We start from the raw sequence: 18,683 nt of genomic DNA, 5'->3' as shown, positions 1-18,683 counted from the left end.
ATATATATATATATATAGTTAAATTTAAGTCCGTTTGGTTCGTGGGATAACGTAATATTGCATTAATTATCATGTATCATCTCGAGAGGTGGTATTAGTTATCTCGAAATAACTAAGAAATAAGATGATGAAATATAACATAATATGAATTTTAAACTAATTTATTATTACAAATAATATAAATTTATACTCTCATAATTATGTAACCTTATCCTCAATAATATAACATAAATGGACCAATTTGCACCTAATGCTACATTACAATATTTGAATTAATTTGCCTTGCAAGTGACACAAATGCATATTGAATATTATACAACCATTCTCATAATTATGTAACCTTATCCTCAATAATATAACATAAATGGACCAATTTGCACCTAATGCTGACATTACAATATTTGAATTAATTTGCCTTGCAAGTGACGCAAATGCATATTGAATATCATACAACCATACTCTCACATAATAATATAATAATAAAAGGACTAAATTGCTCTTATTAGACAAATTCTACATAAATACAAAATCTTATAAATTGGATTTCACGATTGAGGGTTTCAACAAGTTCAAGATTGCTCAAAGAAATATTTTCTATATTGGCTTAAGTTTGGTTCATTTAGGATTGTAATTGAGTGGTAAACATAAAAATAAAAATAAAAATAATTTTAAAATAATAAAAATATTGAATTTTCTTATTTGTATTTTTTTAAAAATAATCGAGCTTTCCCTTTCTATCTCTCTCTTTCCCTCGTCTTTCTAATTTTTTTCAATATTAATAAGATTACAAAGAAAAAAGAAATTAATATTTTTATTTATTTTCCTTGATACTAAAGATGATAACAACCTCTCTAAATTTTTTTATTATTTTTATTGTACAAAGAGGAATGCACTTTCTTCTAAAAAATGTTAAGTTGGTTTAATAGTGGAATAAATTGCCTAAAAATTAATTTTTAACTTGCTAAGTTGGTTTAATTGCGGAATAAGTTGTCTAAAAATTAACTCTAAGAGAACTGATAATAAGAACATAGTTTACGATGATAAAGTGATAATAAATTTAAGAGTTAAACATGTTTTTTCACTTGAATTAACAAATTTCTTTAAGTTTGATCGTTAATCTTGAAAGTAAAGTGATTAAAAAATAATATTAAAAGGGAAATCGATATTAACGTCAAACATTAAAGGGATAGAGTGATAACAATCATTCAAACAATTACCTGTTGATTATGGATGGAGTAAATCAAGACAATTTTCCCGTTGTAATTAAAGGTATGTGAGGAATTTCAAAAAGTGATACTTTGTATTTAAACTGTACAGTGAATCTGTTTTTTTATATATTGTATAGATATTTATACTAAGTCTTCCTACCAACTTCAATAAAGAAATAGAAAATTTCACTATTCTGTAATTAATTCCTTTGTTGTGATTGATTTGTTATTACGTATTATTTTATTTTCATTTTTCCTTAAATATATGTGTACAAATAGAGTGTGCCTTATCCATTAGCATTTGGATTGCTAAATTATTCAAAATAATATTTCACTTGTATCATAAACACATTTTCAATCAAATTTTTTATATTTTCAAATTTTTTTTTATTTCACATATATTACATCACAAAAAGTGCTATAGTAATTATTTCAAATAATACTCTATAGTCTATCCACATACGATTTTTACATCAAAACGTAAAAATAATAATAGTAGTAAGAGGCCTAAAATAAATGTAGAATAATAACATCACTGAATAGTGGAATTCCTTCCAAATAAAGGGTATTTTTGGCAATATAATAACATTCAGAAAAGCGGTGCTGCTTCTTACGAGATCACTTAAACGTGGCTTTCTGCGTTCGAGGAGACCGACAACGATGTCGGGTCGACAGCGTTAAACCTCCGCATCCCTTGCTTCTAACCTCCAGTTTTCTTCACCTTTCTCGTCGGTAAGCCCCAGTCTAGGCATCCTCCCACTCCGCTCTCCACCTCTCCACTCTCACTCTGGATGTTCTTTGTTTCTTTACTTCCTCTCGGCAGTAGTCCATACCAATAATGGACGCCTATAATCCTCTACTGGAGAGAACACGTGTCCCCCAACCTTGCTTACAAAAATTTGCAGTAATCTCAATCTTTGAGAAGCTCCGAAACGCTCCTCCTCACCTAGTCCCGGATTCCGACCCGGGAAGAGAAGCCATTACTTACTGCCTCCACTCCACCTTCGTCGGCGTAGTTGACCAATCGGTCCGGGAAGTATGCCGCCTCGTGAAAGACTCTAAAATGGACCTCTCCCGCGGATTGTTGGAGCTTCAGTCCGGCCTTGAAGCTTCCGGTCCTCGTTTCGTTAATCTCTTCGTTAAAGCCCTAGGATTTCTCGTTAGTTGTGGGTTTCAGAAAAATCCTTCTTCATTTCGGTTTCAATCACCCGAAACCCATCCGTTCGTCAAGGTAACAATGACTTTGCAGTAACTGAGTTTTTTATTTTATCAGATAATTTGATTTTTTATGTTTTAGCTGCTGGTTGCAGATTCTCTCTTGTCGAGTTGAAGTTCAATGTGAGCTCGTGCAACAAGTTGGTAATTTCATGGTGAAAAATAAGCATTTGGGGATTACTAAAGTTTGTGATTTCTTGAGGCCTTTGTTAAATTACTCATTTATTCAAGTACCGGTTGTGGCTTCTTTCCGTTGTTTTGCAACGAGCTTAGTGTCGTCCATCACATCTCTCAGTTGTTCCTTCCCTCCCGAGGCCATTCCGGTTATTAAGCTGTTGATGGGATGTCTCAGATTTTTTCCACGTCGAGATGCACAAGTAAATGAATTTGTTTCAAGTTTCTGTATTGACTAATTTTTTTTCTTGACACAATGAACGAAGTATTTTTTATCTAACTTCATTCTCAGCTAATTTCTCTCGTTTAATCTGCAGGACCTTGCTGTCCTTCTCCAGCTTCTTGAATGCACCGTGGATGCCTATGTGGTTGTTCTGAGGCAGCTGGTGGGAATGAGATTGGTACTTCTATTAATATTCTAACTGTCTTATTAAACAGATTCTTATTGCATCTAGTTGTATTTTATCACTCGGCACAAGCACCCTGTGGGTGGCTTCTATTTGATTTGTCATTTTGGTTCTGACTGATTTGATTGATTTTAGCTGGTACACGAAGTACAATTATGTGGTCTGGAACTGGTTGAGGCCATCTTTTCACTGCATAAAGATCTTCGCATGCACTTACATGGAGTTGAGAACATCTCGGAAATGTCAAGGCATTTGTTGGCTGTCCAGAAAGACTTAGGCTTGAGTTATTTGCCTGATTTTTCATCAGTAATATTATCCTTAATTATACCTCTCATTCAGTCTGAGCTGGAGCAAGAACATATTGCTATACTGAAGGTGCTGCTCTTTCTCTTAGAGTGGAAACAGGAAAATGGTATGCTTGTTAATTATGCCTTGATTATCTTAGTAGGTCTCATCATATCTTTCTCACGATCATCTTAAGAATTAGTTTTCTTTAGCTATAAATCTCCTATGGATACACACGTTCTTATGTTCTAGCTTGAATGAATGTAATTGTCTTAGAATTTAGTAGTCTTTGCATTGAAGTATTTATTTTCTCTTTTTTGTCTTCCCTTAGAGGTCTAGAAAAATTAAGAGAATCTGACAATCTGTAATCTTGTTATATATATGTATGTATGTATGTATATGTGTGTGTGTATATATATATTTCACTTTTTCATCTTGGCAATTGATATTAGTAAATCTTTTGGTAGTCTACCTCGTTATTATTGAACTTTTTCCATTTAGGTGCACTAGGGTTCTTCCCTACAGCTTTTCCTTTGTGGTTGCATTCAATGAATATATTTCATTTGTATGCAAGTCCATCTGACAAATCTATTAATTACTTCCCCCTCTTACATCTACGTGTCTGTGCCTTAATAGTTTATGGCCATGTTGTTACTGTTTTGGAGTTTTGTTCTGGAAACCTACAATTAAGAAATTATGTGGCTACATACAAATAAAATATAGAAAAAGTTAACAAGACTCGAGCTTGTGATAGTTATCTATATTCCTTTGTGCTGATTTTGTTATTGCCTGAGCATATTCTCTTCAACTACTTTCTAATTGCGTTTCTGCATTTTTTTGTTTCTCAGCTTTACTCAGATAATGAAGTACATGATCTATTTAATTTGCAGTGTACAATGTCACTAGAGCTGCAAGCAACTTAAACGAGGAGCTTTTGTTCATTTTTCCAGTCATTAACATCATGTCATCACCAAGTATAGTTGTTAAGAAAGTAGCAGTTGCTGTAATTTCTTCTTTGGAGAATATCTTCATAGATTTGTTGGTTTCAACAAGGAGTGGCAGGGCAACTGAGAGGAAATTTCCCTCTATTAGCACACCTGGATGCATTATTTATAGGTTTCTCCATCATTTATGGTTTCAGGTTTGTTTCTATGGTATTTCTGTGAAGCTCATCATTATTTCATCTCTTTGACCTCATTAGTTTATTTTTTGTATAACCAAACCCTTTCAAATGAATGCATAGAAAAGTGGGCAAGGGAGATTCGAGAGAACTATTTTCTTATTTCTAGTGCAATATCTGCTTTGCTTCTGTTCCTTTGGCTACTTTATCATTTGATTAGAATTATATTGTGTTTGACTCAACACGGTTCCTGCATGAGATCATGCTCTGTTTGTTAAAATCTGAGTTCTAGCTGTTTCAATTTGTTTACCTGAATTCCGTCATCAAGTACTTGTTTTGCCTGCATTCTTCCAGTAGTAGTTGTTGGTGAAGTTTATGCTAAGCTATGGTGGAACATTAGGCATTTGTGTATGCAATCTAGTTGCGTACCTTTTAAACGATGTAACTTGTCGCTAATTGGACCTGTCCTTTCAGGATCCATCTTCATTATCTTGTGCTTTTTATCTCAAAGTTTCTTCTACTGAATCCTATATTGACGAGGGAAATGATACACCCAAATCTTGCACCTCTTTGCTGCGGGACTATTCTTTGCAAATCGGGGAAAAAAAGAAGTCCATTCAACCTCTTTCTATGTTTCAGCAGATATTTATTTCAGGTAGCTACTTGTTTTTCATTCATACAAGTTTTTCATCTTGCACATGATTTCACGTCTAAACCTGCTAAAATTTTTTGTGCTGACAGATACTTCCTTCTTCCTTGGTGCTATTGCTAGTGTACTTCTTATGCATCAGAAATTGGGGAACTGTTCAGTTGATCTCTTGGCTGTTACTGGCAATATGAATCCTGAGCTTGGAGTGTCACTGATGCTAGTCATTCTGTTTTGCATTCATGCATTTTCTACCAAAGATAAGGATATTGATTTCCACAGCATGTTGGTGAGTTTCGATTGACTTTCACAGCACATAATCATGCCTTCTGATGCTTCCTCATACTTCCCTGTGAGATGAGTGGTTTATTATGTTCTGTAAGGGTTCATGTTTTTTTTATTGTGTTTTTAGTTTCCTGGTAATCTAATAAAATCTTCTAAATTAAAACTGCAGCTGAAACTACTTGCCAAGCTTCCTTCACTTGCTTCACATTCCGCAATGCTACCGCTGATAGTTCAGACTGTAACGCCAATGCTTCATAAGGATGCAAAACCGTATGCTCATATGTGTTCTTTTGTGTTTCTCAATCATGCACTATCCGTGCTGGACATTATATCTGGGGAATTGCAGTGTTGATTGCCATTCTTTATACTCTTACTTTGGAACTTACAGAGAAAGCCACCTGATGTTTCAGTTACATAATGTGAAAGTATTTGTCAGTTGGACTTATTTTATGTACTCTTTACCCTCTGTACCTGTTATTTGGTGCATTATTCTTCTGATATGTGGGTATTAATCAGATCTGCTTGTTTTCTTAGCATTTTTATTATTCATAAGATCTGCTTATTTTGTAGAGTTTTATATGCTACTGCTACTCGGTTGATATGTAAGACCTGGGAGATTAATGACCGTGTCTTTGGGAATCTACAGGTAATTATTTCAGTTGTCCTATCTGTCACCTGGCATCATTGTTTCTAAATTTGAAGTATTTACTTTATTTTTGAAGAAATGCAAAGCACTGTCCATCATCTATGTCTTGTTTATAACAATTATTGTCAAGCTTTTGCGCATAAATCGTGATCATTATACCTATGATTTGGCTTCCTCATTTGTTTAGAAAAAATTAATTTTGATTCCACCATTGCAGTGAAGAATATACTAAAAAGCTGTGTAAGTTGAGGAAAATATCATAACTCAGCTGCTCGTAAGGTTTAAATCTCACCCACATACTCGCAAGGAGTCTTAACTATAAGCTTCTAAATTAGAAGTCTTTGAAGTTGCAGCTTGTCTTTCATTCTTGGTAAAACCATTGTCGTCCTGCTCTTCTGACATTTTTTATTCTTCTCTCTGTTTCTCTTTGGTGAAGATAGATTATGATGCATTCAGTAAAAGTTGCATCAGGACAATTACTATTAATAAGCCTGAATTTTTGCTCCAAACTGGACATAGGATTACACTGAGAAAGATGGACACCATTCAGATGTAGCGTATATTGTGAGCTAGGAGGTACGGCCATAATGGGAGAAGTTATATATAGACTTTTAGTAAGGTGCAATTCCAAGTATTGACTGGTCTGTATAGATGGCTATGCTCTGTATTTTGATTATGTTTCTGGTTTATGGGATGTTTTAGATTCCAGTTCACATGTTTTGATTCTTGACCACTGCACTTGTGGTGAAATGTTGTTATCTATTACTAAGAAACAAAAAGAGAAACAATGGAAATGATACTTGCAAACTCCTGGGAACTTTAATTTTCAGATCCCTATTCCATTTGTGGTGCATTTTGGGTTTAGTGTCTGGATTTTACCTCCATTTGGACATATTTAATATGTCTTCTTGTTTTCTGTCTTTTTGGCATAGGGAGTGCTAGGACCACAAAAATTTGTTGAAATGGCAACAAAGAAAGACGTCTGTATTAGTATGGCTGCTTCTGTGCGAGATGTTTGCAGAAAAGATCCTGATAGGGGTGTGGACCTCATTTTGTCTGTGGAGGTACAATATGCTGGCCCTCTTTGCTGTCCTTTGTCAAGCATGTTTCTCCAATCTCTTTAATGTCTGTGTTTTGATCAATAGGCTTGCATTGAAAATGAAGATCCTCTTGTTCAGTCTCTTGGATTCCAGAGTCTTGCACATCTTTGTGAAGCAGATGTCATTGGTAATATTATGCTCTTCTGATTCTTTTGTAAGAGAAAATATGAGTAGCTCTACCAGTTATATCCTATCTATTGCCTTGACTACTTAGAAGTGTGAATAAGATTTCTTCATCATTTATTCTTTCGCCATAACGATGATTTGTGAGACATAGAATGAGTTATGCGAATATAATTTTGGCTATCTGCTGAGCTGATGCTTTGAGTCAGATATTTATTGAAAATCCCTTCTTAAATGTTATGTTCTGTTTGATTCTTGTTGTTGCTCCAAACAATGTCTCGATTTGGATATTGCTCTTGAATAAAGATATCTGTCCCATGTAACTATTTGTCAAATTTTTTCTATCAGGATTTGGGACTGCGAACTTCCCAATCTAAACCATTTTGCTTTGGTGATCATCTGTTCTTCCCCTCATGGAATTATGTGATTTTATTGGATTTGCTTAAATATTATCATAGGCATTTCGCTTCTATTTGAGGTAGTTGTGTCAGATGTTTCTTCTCAACCTTGATTTCTTCTGAAAGGCCCAGCAATGAGCAATTCCTTTACTCCTTGCGAGTTGATATACAAGTAGAGGGTTGGTTTCAGCAATTTTAAATATGTGATTATTAAGGTCAAGTGGAAGAACTATTGCCCTGTAATGTTGGTGTGCACCTTTAAGAACATTGACGGTTGCTGACTTTGTGCATATACTTGGTCTAGATTTTTATACTGCTTGGGATGTGATTGCAAAGCATGTCTTGAGGTACACATCAAATGCTGTCGTTGCTTATAGGTGAGCAGAAGCCCCACAAGTGTCCCTTATCCTGTAATAACTTGCTGTTCGAATGTTTTCCTACATGTAGCTATGACATTGGGTAAAAGATTTGTCTTTGAGTTGTGCAAAGCACAGATGTCCAAAGGTAGAGAATTACGTGTGAAATACTGCTTGTGCTTAGAAATGTACTCCTTTCAATATTATTTATGGTCTACATTTGTAGAAATTTTCTTTTCCTTATGCTCTATTCAATTGTTATTGCGTACTTGTCTTGTTCATTATATTCTTGAATCAAGTGGGAATTTTGTAAAGCAAGATGATTTTTCTTCCCGAATGCCTTCCAGACACGTGGCATGACCTCATGGGATAACTACCAAGTTTTGTTCCATCCCCTTCATTCTCACTCTCCTTCAGAGTCTCTTAACGTCCCCTGGTCAACTCCCTCCAGGAGTTTTTTCTGTTTGATCCCTCCCACCTCCCATCTCCCATCTCCCTCTCCTCTTTCCTCAATTTACTTTGTTTCTTTTCTCCATTTGAGCAACAACTCTTTTTCAACCCTTCACCCTTCCATCTGTGTTTTTTCTCTCTCTCCTTTCTTTTATCAAGTTTGGGGATAAAATACAATTAGATTGTTCAATATATCTTAAACAAAATATTATGGTTCACGGAATTTTTTTCTTTGTTTTAATTTTTGTTCAGTGATGAAACTAAAAGCAACTTAAAACGCTGTGTGAGGTTGGTTTGATTGTGATTGGAGACTGAAAATGGTTGCTGGGCTAGTGGCAGGAGGGTGGATTTGAGATGTGAGAGATGGGCTGTAGTAGCCCTCTCTCTCTCTCTCCTCTTGAAGTGTTTTACTTCCCTGGAGTATTATGTGATGTGTCTTTCTTATTTTTCTTTTTTTTCTTGGAGGCAAATTGCTATGCTGTTTATCATGACTGGGGGTGTGGTGGTGGTGGTGGTAGTTGTGGCGATGTGCTGGCAAAGAGGATGTGGGTTACAGGGGTGTGTTAGAAAGGAAAGCTACAGCCGTGAGCAGGAATGGCAGAGGGAAAGGAAGAGAATAAGAGGTCGGGTGGTGGGGTAGGTGGAGAGAATAAACAAAGAAAGGGAAAAAAAAGTCAGAATGAAACAGAATTTCTCTGGCCTCCATCTCATTTCCAAATGGATCTGGTGCAAAATCTTTGGATAGAAAAACATTGCTGTTTTGAAAATGCTTGATTCCTTTACATGGCTTACAAATTTTTGCATTCTTTTCTTCTTGCCAGTCTATGCCTTCTTTTGAGATGGGGAGCAATGGATGCTGAAGCATACCCTGAACCTGCTTCAGAGATTTTAAAAATTTTGTGGGTAGTTGGAACCTCCAGAAATCATGGTCAGGGTTCTTTGTGGGCAAAAGCTCGAGCAACTGCATTTATAGCACTAACACATTATGAGGTTGATTCTATGACTGTCTGGATACCTCTTAGTCGTCTTTTTTTATTAAACTGATATTTCAAAAAAGTGTTCTACCAAAAGTACAAATGTAGTTCGTACAAGCTTGGACATTGTCTGAATATGGCATTTTCCCTCAGGTGGTGCATATTTTTAGAAGCATTCCAGATTTTAGGGATGTGAACCTGGAGTTTCTTTTTTCAGAGACTGATCCTGAAGTATTAAGAGCTGTAGAAGGATTTGAATCTAGAATTATCAATCACGAGTACATGTAAAGAAACATGTCCACTATCATCATTGCACGTTCTCTGTAAAAGTTTGTGAAGCGCTAAAAACAATTAAATTTGTGACTTCTGTTTTTCCAGGAATCGGAGAAGATATGTAAATGAGCAAAGAGTCTCCAAAAGCAACGTTGAGAAGTTGCTAGATGTTTTTCCGCAGGTTGTCTTTCCTACTGGTATGCAATCCTCCTCTATTTTTTTTTTTTACTTTACTACTGGACTAGTGGAAATGGTGGCTTCTATTTCAGCCTGCTTTTGTTGCTCTTTTTATTGGCTTCCAATGTAAATCTTTTGTCATTGAGTTTCTTGACCACTTCCTAATTTTGACAACCACACTGATATAGCTAATGATGCCCAGCATTTTGGAAGCACAGGAATATATGAAAAACAGAATATGGCTGGGAACTTTTATATTGTCTAATTTCTTGTAAATTTTGGCAAGATAATGTTGAAGATATATGCTTTCTTGATATGATTGAGGGATATGTGCATCTTGACATCGTATATTTCATCTGCAGGAAGCAAGAGCAGGGTAAGGGAATTACCTGGTGCAGCTTTGTTTTGCCTTTCTTTTGCTCCTCTGGATATGATAAACAGGGGAATGTTAAAAGTAAGACAATGTCAGCCATTCTTAAAATTTGAACTCTTTTACAACACATGTACCGACAATTTTACATGTGTATCGATTTACAGGATTTGGAAGAAGTAAATGCTAAATTTGAGAATGCACTGCTAGAAATAGCTTCCTCTCTTCAGCTCTCAAGAAATATTTTGGTTGCCCTTATCACATTGCAATCATGGAAATCCTTCATGCAAAGGTGGATGAAAGTTCAGTTGATGTTACTTGATGCTAAGGCTCATTCAACTGTGTTGGATAGAACTTCTAAAGCTGCAAATAACATTCTGAAGGTTGGCTAAGAATTTGTCATGGCTATGCAACTTTTAGAAGACTCCATTTGCTCAATTTTGAAATCAAGCATTTAGTACTTCCTACGTTTAATTCTCATGCAGATTGTGAGGCGGATCTCAGATGAATGTATCCCTAGCTCTGCGGAAAATTTTGCTCTCGCTATTGGTGCTCTTTGTTCGGTACATAATCTCTCTCTCTCTCTCTCTGAAATAATGACTTGAATGTTTCAGTGTTATTTGCGGGATTAATGCATTTGTTGGTATTGTTTGCACTTCTTTGTGCTGATTGCAATTGGGCAGCCATACTTTGTAAACATATTGAGAGACACTAGTAATTGAAGGATAGAAGGAGGTCTCTTTTTACTTTCTGTACTTAATCAAGTAATTAGAATGGATAGCTTACCAAGTTTAATGGAATGGACTTCTAGAAAACAATATTTCTTTGTGCTGCAGAGTTTTGTCAAGGTTATGGATGTTTTATGCTGTTTTTTTGTAAACCAATTGATCTTCCATTTTGTAATATTATTATGCCATCTATAAACTCACTGAATCCTTTGAAGTCCAACATAAAGTAAATATATTAGTGTTAGGGCTGCTGGAAATGGAACCAATGGGGGTACAGAGGATATGCAGACATTGTCTTGGACATGTTGACTGTTCATGCTTCTTTATACCTGTCATAAGTATGGATGGAAAATATCCACTGATTACATATTAGGAAGGCGTCTTGTTTCATTTTCTTTGTAAATTTGCATACTGGAGTTATCCTGATTCTTGGTATGGGTCTTGGTAGTCACTTGATCTTGTTGTATAGTATCGATGTATTTGTTAGCTTTGGAACTAGCTGTTTTTGTGGTGATGTGAGACTTTGATGGATTAATAGGAATTTTCCAAATTCAAGGGCTTCATTTGATGGTTCAAAAATTGAGAGGCAACTTCCTCTCTTCTTGTTCTAGTGATTTCTAAAGTTTTGACATCTTAGATTGCTTTTAATCTCTTTTGTGGCTTGATTGTGATCTTAAGGTACGTGCTTTTTCAATTTTTTCTTTTTCTCACATGTTTTTTTCAGGCACTTCCCCAGTCTGTACACACTGTTAAGTCTTCTGCTTCGAAGTTTCTGTTGGATTGGTTGTTTCAATATGAACATGAGTGTCGACAGTGGTCTGCTGCAATTTCTCTTGGATTGGTATCAAGTTGTCTTCATGTGACTGACTGCAAACAAAAGTATGAAAACATCAAGGCCCTTCTTGAGGTATGATTATGCACTTGCATAATACGAAGCTGATACTGCCTGATGGGAATAAAGTCTTGTCTTCATCCATATCATTGCTACACTTTGTGTTTCAGAAACCAATTGCAGTGTCCAGTCGGGCATGTCTAAGTCTTTTTTGAGCCTCTGCGGTTAGGCTTGATAACTTTATATGTATTATTAAATAACGGGTTGATGACTAATTAACTAGAGAATTTACTGGGATTAGCCCATTTGTGCGAAGGATATATGTGATGCTTTTTTCCTTTTCACTAACCCATTGGGAATAAATAGTTCTTCCGGAAAAGGGGAACAGATCATATTTACTCCAGATCCTCCAAAGTACAAAGTAATAAGGTGGGAAAGTAAAATAAGATATCTGCTTGGGGAAAATGGTGAGATAATTTGAACTTTTGTGGTAGGATTCCCTCTATACTTGGGAATGTAAATTTTATCCTAAAAATAAAAGATCTGTATACTTGAATGGCCTAAGTTAGTCGTTTCGCATGTCCAGAAGTCCGGATGAAGATTTGGAAACTAATACAACTTGAAAAACAAAAGGTAATTGGAGTTGATAGTTTTGAGAGTTCTTTACTTCATGAGATTGTGACCAAGTCATTTTCTGTAAGACACAAAAGCCAAATGCAAATTCTTGACCTCTTTTAGCAGGGTAAATTTTGTTGGAAGCTGCTGTAATACATTAACATGATATGGTCTTTTTCAGGTTTTATCAATTAGCAAAAACACCCTTGTAAAAGGAGCTTGTGGAGTTGGATTGGGTTTTTCTTGTCAAGATCTTCTTACGAGGGTTGATTCTGAATGTAATCCTCAGTTGGAGAAGGAACACAAGAGACAGGAAGTAGAATTATTAAGGAATATCATTGGGGTGTTAGCCAGGAGTCTATGTCAGTTCGCACAATCTTCTGCTGATATACTACAACAGCTAGCTGCATGTGTTCCATTTGTAATGGATGAATGTGATCCAGATATCTCAGTTGAGTTGGTGCATCAGAATGATGATGATTTGGAGGAAGACATATGGGGCGTTGCTGGACTTATCTTGGGTTTGGGAAGTTCTGTTAGTGCATTATATAGAGCTGGAGCTAATGATGCTGTTATAAACATAAAGGAATGGATTTTTTCTTGTATTCCAGACTTAAATCCTTCATTACAGAAAGATATGATCTTTGAAAGACGTGAGATGGTATTATCTGTTGGTTCTTGTCTTGCTCTTCCTATTGTAGTGGCTTTCTGCCAACGAGTAGAACTGATTGATGATAGCGAGATAGAGCAGCTGGTGAGTCATTTTGTTGAGTTGATCTCTGAGCTATTATCTGTTGAAAATTCTGGCACCTTCAACCAGAGCTTGTTGATGGTATCTTGTGTTGGAGCTGGAAACCTTTTGTCCACCATCATGAATGGAGGGGTGCACTCCTTAAAGGTTGATAATATTAAAGAAATACTATCATTGCTCAGGAAAAGTTATTCTAGTCCTCACCCACCATATGTCCATCTGGGAGCGATACTTGGAATAGTCTCTGCATTAGGGGCAGATATTGGATTACTGGCTCAATATGCCCCTTATTTGCAAGCAGGCATCTCATTTGATCAGAAGGTGATTATAAACTCTTGTATATAGATTCTTGTAGCCAAAATATACGTAGTTTTTACAGTTTTCTCAAATTATGGTAAACAAATTCTTTTTGGCTTCTTGCTACTAGCTAAATATAGACATGGTAAATGTACGTGGTCAGAAGCAAGTAGATGGGAGATAAGAGACTTGGGAATTAATGTTGTTATTGAGGTGCATATTAGTGATGGAAGATTAACTGATTAAGTATGAAAAAGGAGGAGGCTAACTTTATGGTTGGATTAGCATGTGTGGAGCACGTATTGTTTACTCTATAGTCTGACATGCGTATCTCAGTGTCTCCTAGCAGTTTAGAGGAAGAAGCAAGAAACATATTACTCAACTGACCGCCTTTCTTTTGTCATGTTTGGTTATCAGCTGGAATCTTCTCGTATCAGGGGTCCGTTACTTTCAAACCCATTCTTTGAGCCTGAATTGACATCATTAGTAAGGGAGATCTTTCATATCGCACAAAGTTCTGATAACAATCAGTTGCAACAATTTGCGGCTTGGGGAATCTCATTTCTTGGGCATTGTTCATGGTTCAGACCACCTCAAAAGGAGAATACTTTTGAAGAGGATGCAGTAGGCTCAGTCTCTCAAAGGCTTCCGAAGGACAGTCTAGTCGTCAAAGTCTCTTTGTGGTTAATGCATCTGGACCCCGGAGTATGTCATTTCATGCCTTGCTTAATTTCTTATTTTCCCTATATTTCCAAATTGAGATTTTTTCTTGAAATACATGTACAAGATGAGATATTTGTTAATATTTAGCCAGTCAAATTTTATTATCTCACAGATATTTGATCTGCAACTTCAAAGTAAAAGCCTGCAGTGTATTGGACCTGAATACTAAATTGCTTGCTCTTTACCTGAATAGCATATCTGGCTAAGTACAGAACTAAATTTTACCATTTAGCATGTGCTGGTGTGATTATATCTTTTACATGTTTGGTTTAAATTTAGTTCATGTATGACACAAATTAAGTCAAGCCAGGATCTTACACTCTTCATTCTGCAATCTGGGGGAGTAAACTGCCCTTACTTTATGCCTTGGCACATAACACCAAGAATTTCTGATAACCTATCATGATGGCCTCTTGTGCACAAACACACCTTATGCCTAACTGCCATACCAATCCAGCCTTTATAAATAGGACAGCAGAGCAGACAATAACACAGTCTAGGAAGGGGAGGACGATGTCAAAGCGAAAGCAAACTTGAAGCTAATTCTGAATGTTTGATAGTGCAAGAGAAGGAAGGAAAGGAAGATAAGTGTGGGAGATAAGATCTGATATGGTTGACTACCCAGGGCATTTGTTAGATGCTTTCCTGTGTCTCTTTGTTCAACTCATCTATCAGCATATAGGAAGATTCCGTGATGAGAGAGATGAAGTACTTGATCCGGCAATATGTTATAAGAAAGATCTGTTCTAGCGGTTATCCTGTAGGTGGTTTGCAAACAATATGTATAAAAGGCTAGTGATGATATCTGATCATGAAACAAAGTTGAATCTTAATAGCCAGATGAAACGCCTAGAAATGCTTTTCCAAATGATTCTATTTGCTATGCTGCTTTCTGCCTGGCCTTAGTTTCTTCTTTCGATAATAATTGCATCCTCGTACCATACCTCTTTTTTTCTAGACAGATGAGGGTAATGCCAGAGTAACTATATATGTACAATAAGATCTTTAAGATTAGTCCTTGTTGTTTTCCTCTTTAGCATTTCTGTCCTTTCATTTTTTGACTCTCTCAAAGGTAGTTTCTAACTAAACAGGACACAGCTCAACAAAACCTTGTGCCTATCTGTTTAGGATAAGATACACGAGACAGGCATATAGCTTAGTTCAGGAGAAGACTTCTTAGACTCTGGGTTGCCATGTCATGTCCTTCAGTCTTTGCTTGGACTTTAGGATTATGTCGAAACTGCGGTGCTACAGAGAGATACTGCTATTCAAACATTGAAGGAGCAACTTTACTTGAAATGACCAACTTCACCACTAACTTTGAGCAGGTGTCTTGTTTTCTACTTCTGATGTTTCTGCTGCTTTCAGATGCAGATGGGTGCCACTTCAAATGTTGTTTCAGTAATAACTGCTTTGCGGTGCCTTTCATATGCCTCTAGATTGCCAAAGTTGGATTGGGGAGCAATCATTAGAAGGTGCATGAGATATGAGGACCAAGTTGCTAAATTGTGCACCCCCGAGTCTTCCGTTAAGAAAGGAGTTCTACGACAGGAATGTTTATTATTCTCTTTATCGCATGCAAACCAGTTTCATTCGCTCCTTGTATTTCTTGATGAGCTCTCTGACCTTTCCAGGTTTAGGACACTTGACCTGAATTTGCAGTCATGTTTGCTTTTGCATCTGGCAGACCTGATCAAGATATTCTCACTTTCAAGGGTTGAGAAGCTATTTGATGATGTAACCAACTACTTCTCTTGGTTAGTCTCTTCTGAACAGTACAGCACAGAAGAGAAAAGCTTGTTAAGGGCTTCCTGTTGGAAGGGTCTCTACTTATGTTTGGATGAAGAGTTTCTTGATGCCCAACATCATATGTCGAACCTTGAGAACTGCATGAAGATGCTCTTTGCTTTTTTACCTGCCGTGGCCATTGGCGAATCATGTTCTGGAATTTTGAAGGAGTGGTCTGAAGCAGTTAGGTGTCTAAGAAAGGCTAACCAGGGATGGTTATTAGATCTTCTGAAGGTATTGGTTCAAGTCTTCTTCTTTTTTTTTTATTTTTTTTATTTTCTTTGCCATGAGGTTCTCTCTCTCTTTCTCCTTTTTTTTGGGTGGTTGGATGGGCTGGGGGGTTGGGGAAAGGGAGTTTTTGTTGTCAGGCTTTTTGTCAAATTGTATTAATCTGCCCATTTTTTATATCTTATTCTAGAATCACATAAATGAATGATCTGTTGGAGATATAGTATTATGCCGACTGTTTGTTCACATGTGGGGCTTAATGTGTTGATATAGGTTTGAGTTATTGTGTTTACGAGGTAGAAATTACTTTTTGCTTGAGCTAGCATTGTAAACTACAGCCATCTTGTGCTACATGTAGGCACCTGAGGGGACCTTCATGGAGGACAATGGCCAATTCTTTGAAGTTGTGAAAAAGATTCAAGCTAAAGCGAGGCTGGTGCGAATTGGTTCCATCCCCTTAAATGAGCTTGGGAGATTGAAAGCTTGTATGCTGAATACTAGATCACAAGGTCAGACTGTAAAATTTATGTTAGGAGAGCATAAAGTATAGGAAGACCATTAAATTGTGGTACAGCATGGCAAGCATTAAGTATAGGGGGACCAAAAAAAGGAAAAAAAAAATAAAATGTACTTCACTGGTTTGTTCTGATGGTTACCTGATCCTGGAGTGTTCCTTATAGCATCTACATTATGCGGCCAGCTCCAAACCCCTGGGAAATAATAGTAAAGAATCAATACTTGAAAAGCAAATTGATTTCTGACTTCAATGTTTTTGCAGTTATTTGGAATGTTCTGGTGGAAGTTGCTGCAACCCTGCAACATGCAGAGGAAAGTATCAAAAGACAGTGGCTTCTCGATACACTGCAAATTAGCTGTGTGACGAGTTATCCTTCCACGGTATGCAGTGACCTGTTGGGTTTTAAGTTTCAGGTGGCTAATTATGGTCTTAACCATAGAGATAAAGAACAAGAGTTGCTTTTTATATGATAAAAAGCAAGGTGGGATGACTAAATAAGTGGAGTTACATTTGATTATCACAAAAATGTCCAAATCCCAGAATGCCTACTACCATTAAAAGCTTTGACTTCACTGCATGTTCTTTTCCTTCCTTTGCAGGCGCTGCGATTTCTTGGCCTTTTATGCGGTAACTATTGCAAGTATATGCCTGTTTTGGTTGTGGATGCGGACACCGTACTGAGTGATCTACCTGTCACGCTTGCAAGTGTGCTTTTAGATTGCAGTTTTGGTGGTGTAGCAGAAGCCGTAGTACTGTCTTTGTGGACGTTGACAGAACGACTTTATGCTTGGGCATTGTGCAGATCAAAGGATAATTATACACCTTCTCAAAGGTCTATTGACAGGACTGAGGATGAGATGGCAGCGCTTCTGTTGAAAGTGACGCATCATGCCTGTGTTCTTCTAAATAACCATCTGCCTGTAGACAAGCGACTTGAGCTGGCTAATATGGTGGTTCCGGACACATTGTTGATCGAGATGTAATGTGGTCAATTGTTTTCAGCGGCTACCAACGATGCAGATCCAGTTCATAGAATTGTATGTGATAAATACTGGCGGGCTTTTGGTCCGGTCAAAGTGTACGAGGAACTTGGTTGCATTAGCCCGGGAACTGTTTCTTTCACGAGATGACGTCTGATTTCGTTCCAGAAGCGATTAACTCCTGCAAATCGTTTCCTTTACCTAGAGTCTGATGGCCGGTAGCTGAGTTCTCAGTGTACTAATGGGATTCGGGGCAGTTAATGGTTCAGATCGGATCATATCGATTCAGTCATGGACCATTCATTTTACAATTACAAAAATTTGAAATGAGTGGCTTAGATTGGATCGAGTTGATGTGGCGTTCGATCTGAACCGTGAATCCATTTTGATGAGTTGAATCCTTGAAATTGAGTTGATGTGGCGTCCGATCATAACCTTGAATCTATTTTGATGAATTGGATCCTTGGAATTCAATTAATAGGCGGGTGATCATTTCTGACGTAACACGACGTCAGCCACAACTTGCAATTAACTAACTAGTGCTGGTATGGTAACATGAATTGAATTGGGTCGTTGCTCGGATGATCAACTATCGCACCATCGAGCAGCCATCCGCTTCAAATGTGGTTAGTGGATCCCTTCAATTCAATGGAGTTATAATGCTTTCTTTCATTTAATTACTGTGAATGAAAGATTTCATTGAATTGAATTGGGCTGTGTACTGCAAGAAATAGTAGTGTATGTCAATATTTATTACAGTTCCAACTACTACTGACGATAGCTCATTTTCCTTCATTTAAATCTTAAACTTCAACTCTTTTCTTCCTCTGACCACTTTTATCTCATTTCGTATGCATGCATACTAACACAATTTTCAATGTTCATTTGACTAATTAATCTTATAAAATAATAATTTATGTTACAGTGATTTTTAGCGTGTAAAATGCTCGAACACATTGGCAGAGTTTACAAGAGATTGGGAGAAGGGATCCTTTAACCTTAATCTCTGGTTCTATC

At 36.8% G+C, this 18,683-nt stretch overlaps 1 protein-coding gene across 2 annotated transcripts; it reads left to right on the top strand.

Moving 5' to 3' along the window:
• The first annotated feature begins 1,909 nt into the window (after nt 1-1,909).
• Nucleotides 1,910-18,480, top strand: LOC113751639 (protein RST1). 2 transcript variants are annotated; one of them, XM_027295721.1, is made up of 25 exons: nt 1,910-2,439; nt 2,519-2,800; nt 2,915-2,998; nt 3,140-3,416; nt 4,180-4,430; nt 4,884-5,064; nt 5,151-5,344; nt 5,510-5,610; nt 5,911-5,986; nt 6,919-7,050; nt 7,132-7,213; nt 7,912-7,984; nt 9,235-9,403; nt 9,541-9,671; nt 9,766-9,857; nt 10,200-10,291; nt 10,375-10,590; nt 10,693-10,770; nt 11,672-11,842; nt 12,564-13,454; nt 13,848-14,135; nt 15,522-16,175; nt 16,528-16,678; nt 16,948-17,066; nt 17,286-18,480. In XM_027295721.1, the coding sequence occupies exons 1-25, from the start codon at nt 2,047-2,049 to the stop codon at nt 17,667-17,669; spliced, it is 5,562 nt and encodes a 1,853-aa protein (XP_027151522.1). In that variant the 5' UTR covers nt 1,910-2,046; the 3' UTR covers nt 17,670-18,480. The 2 variants fall into 2 exon arrangements, with proteins under 2 accessions (XP_027151522.1, XP_027151521.1); XM_027295720.1 differs by having other exon boundaries at nt 11,660-11,842.
• Nucleotides 18,481-18,683: the final 203 nt, after the last annotated feature.

Source organism: Coffea eugenioides, chromosome 11, assembly GCF_003713205.1.
Source record: "Coffea eugenioides isolate CCC68of chromosome 11, Ceug_1.0, whole genome shotgun sequence".
Taxonomy (NCBI): Eukaryota; Viridiplantae; Streptophyta; class Magnoliopsida; order Gentianales; family Rubiaceae; genus Coffea; species Coffea eugenioides.
The sequence above is the reverse complement of the archived record's forward strand: the minus strand, read 5'-3'. Positions and strand labels throughout refer to the sequence as shown.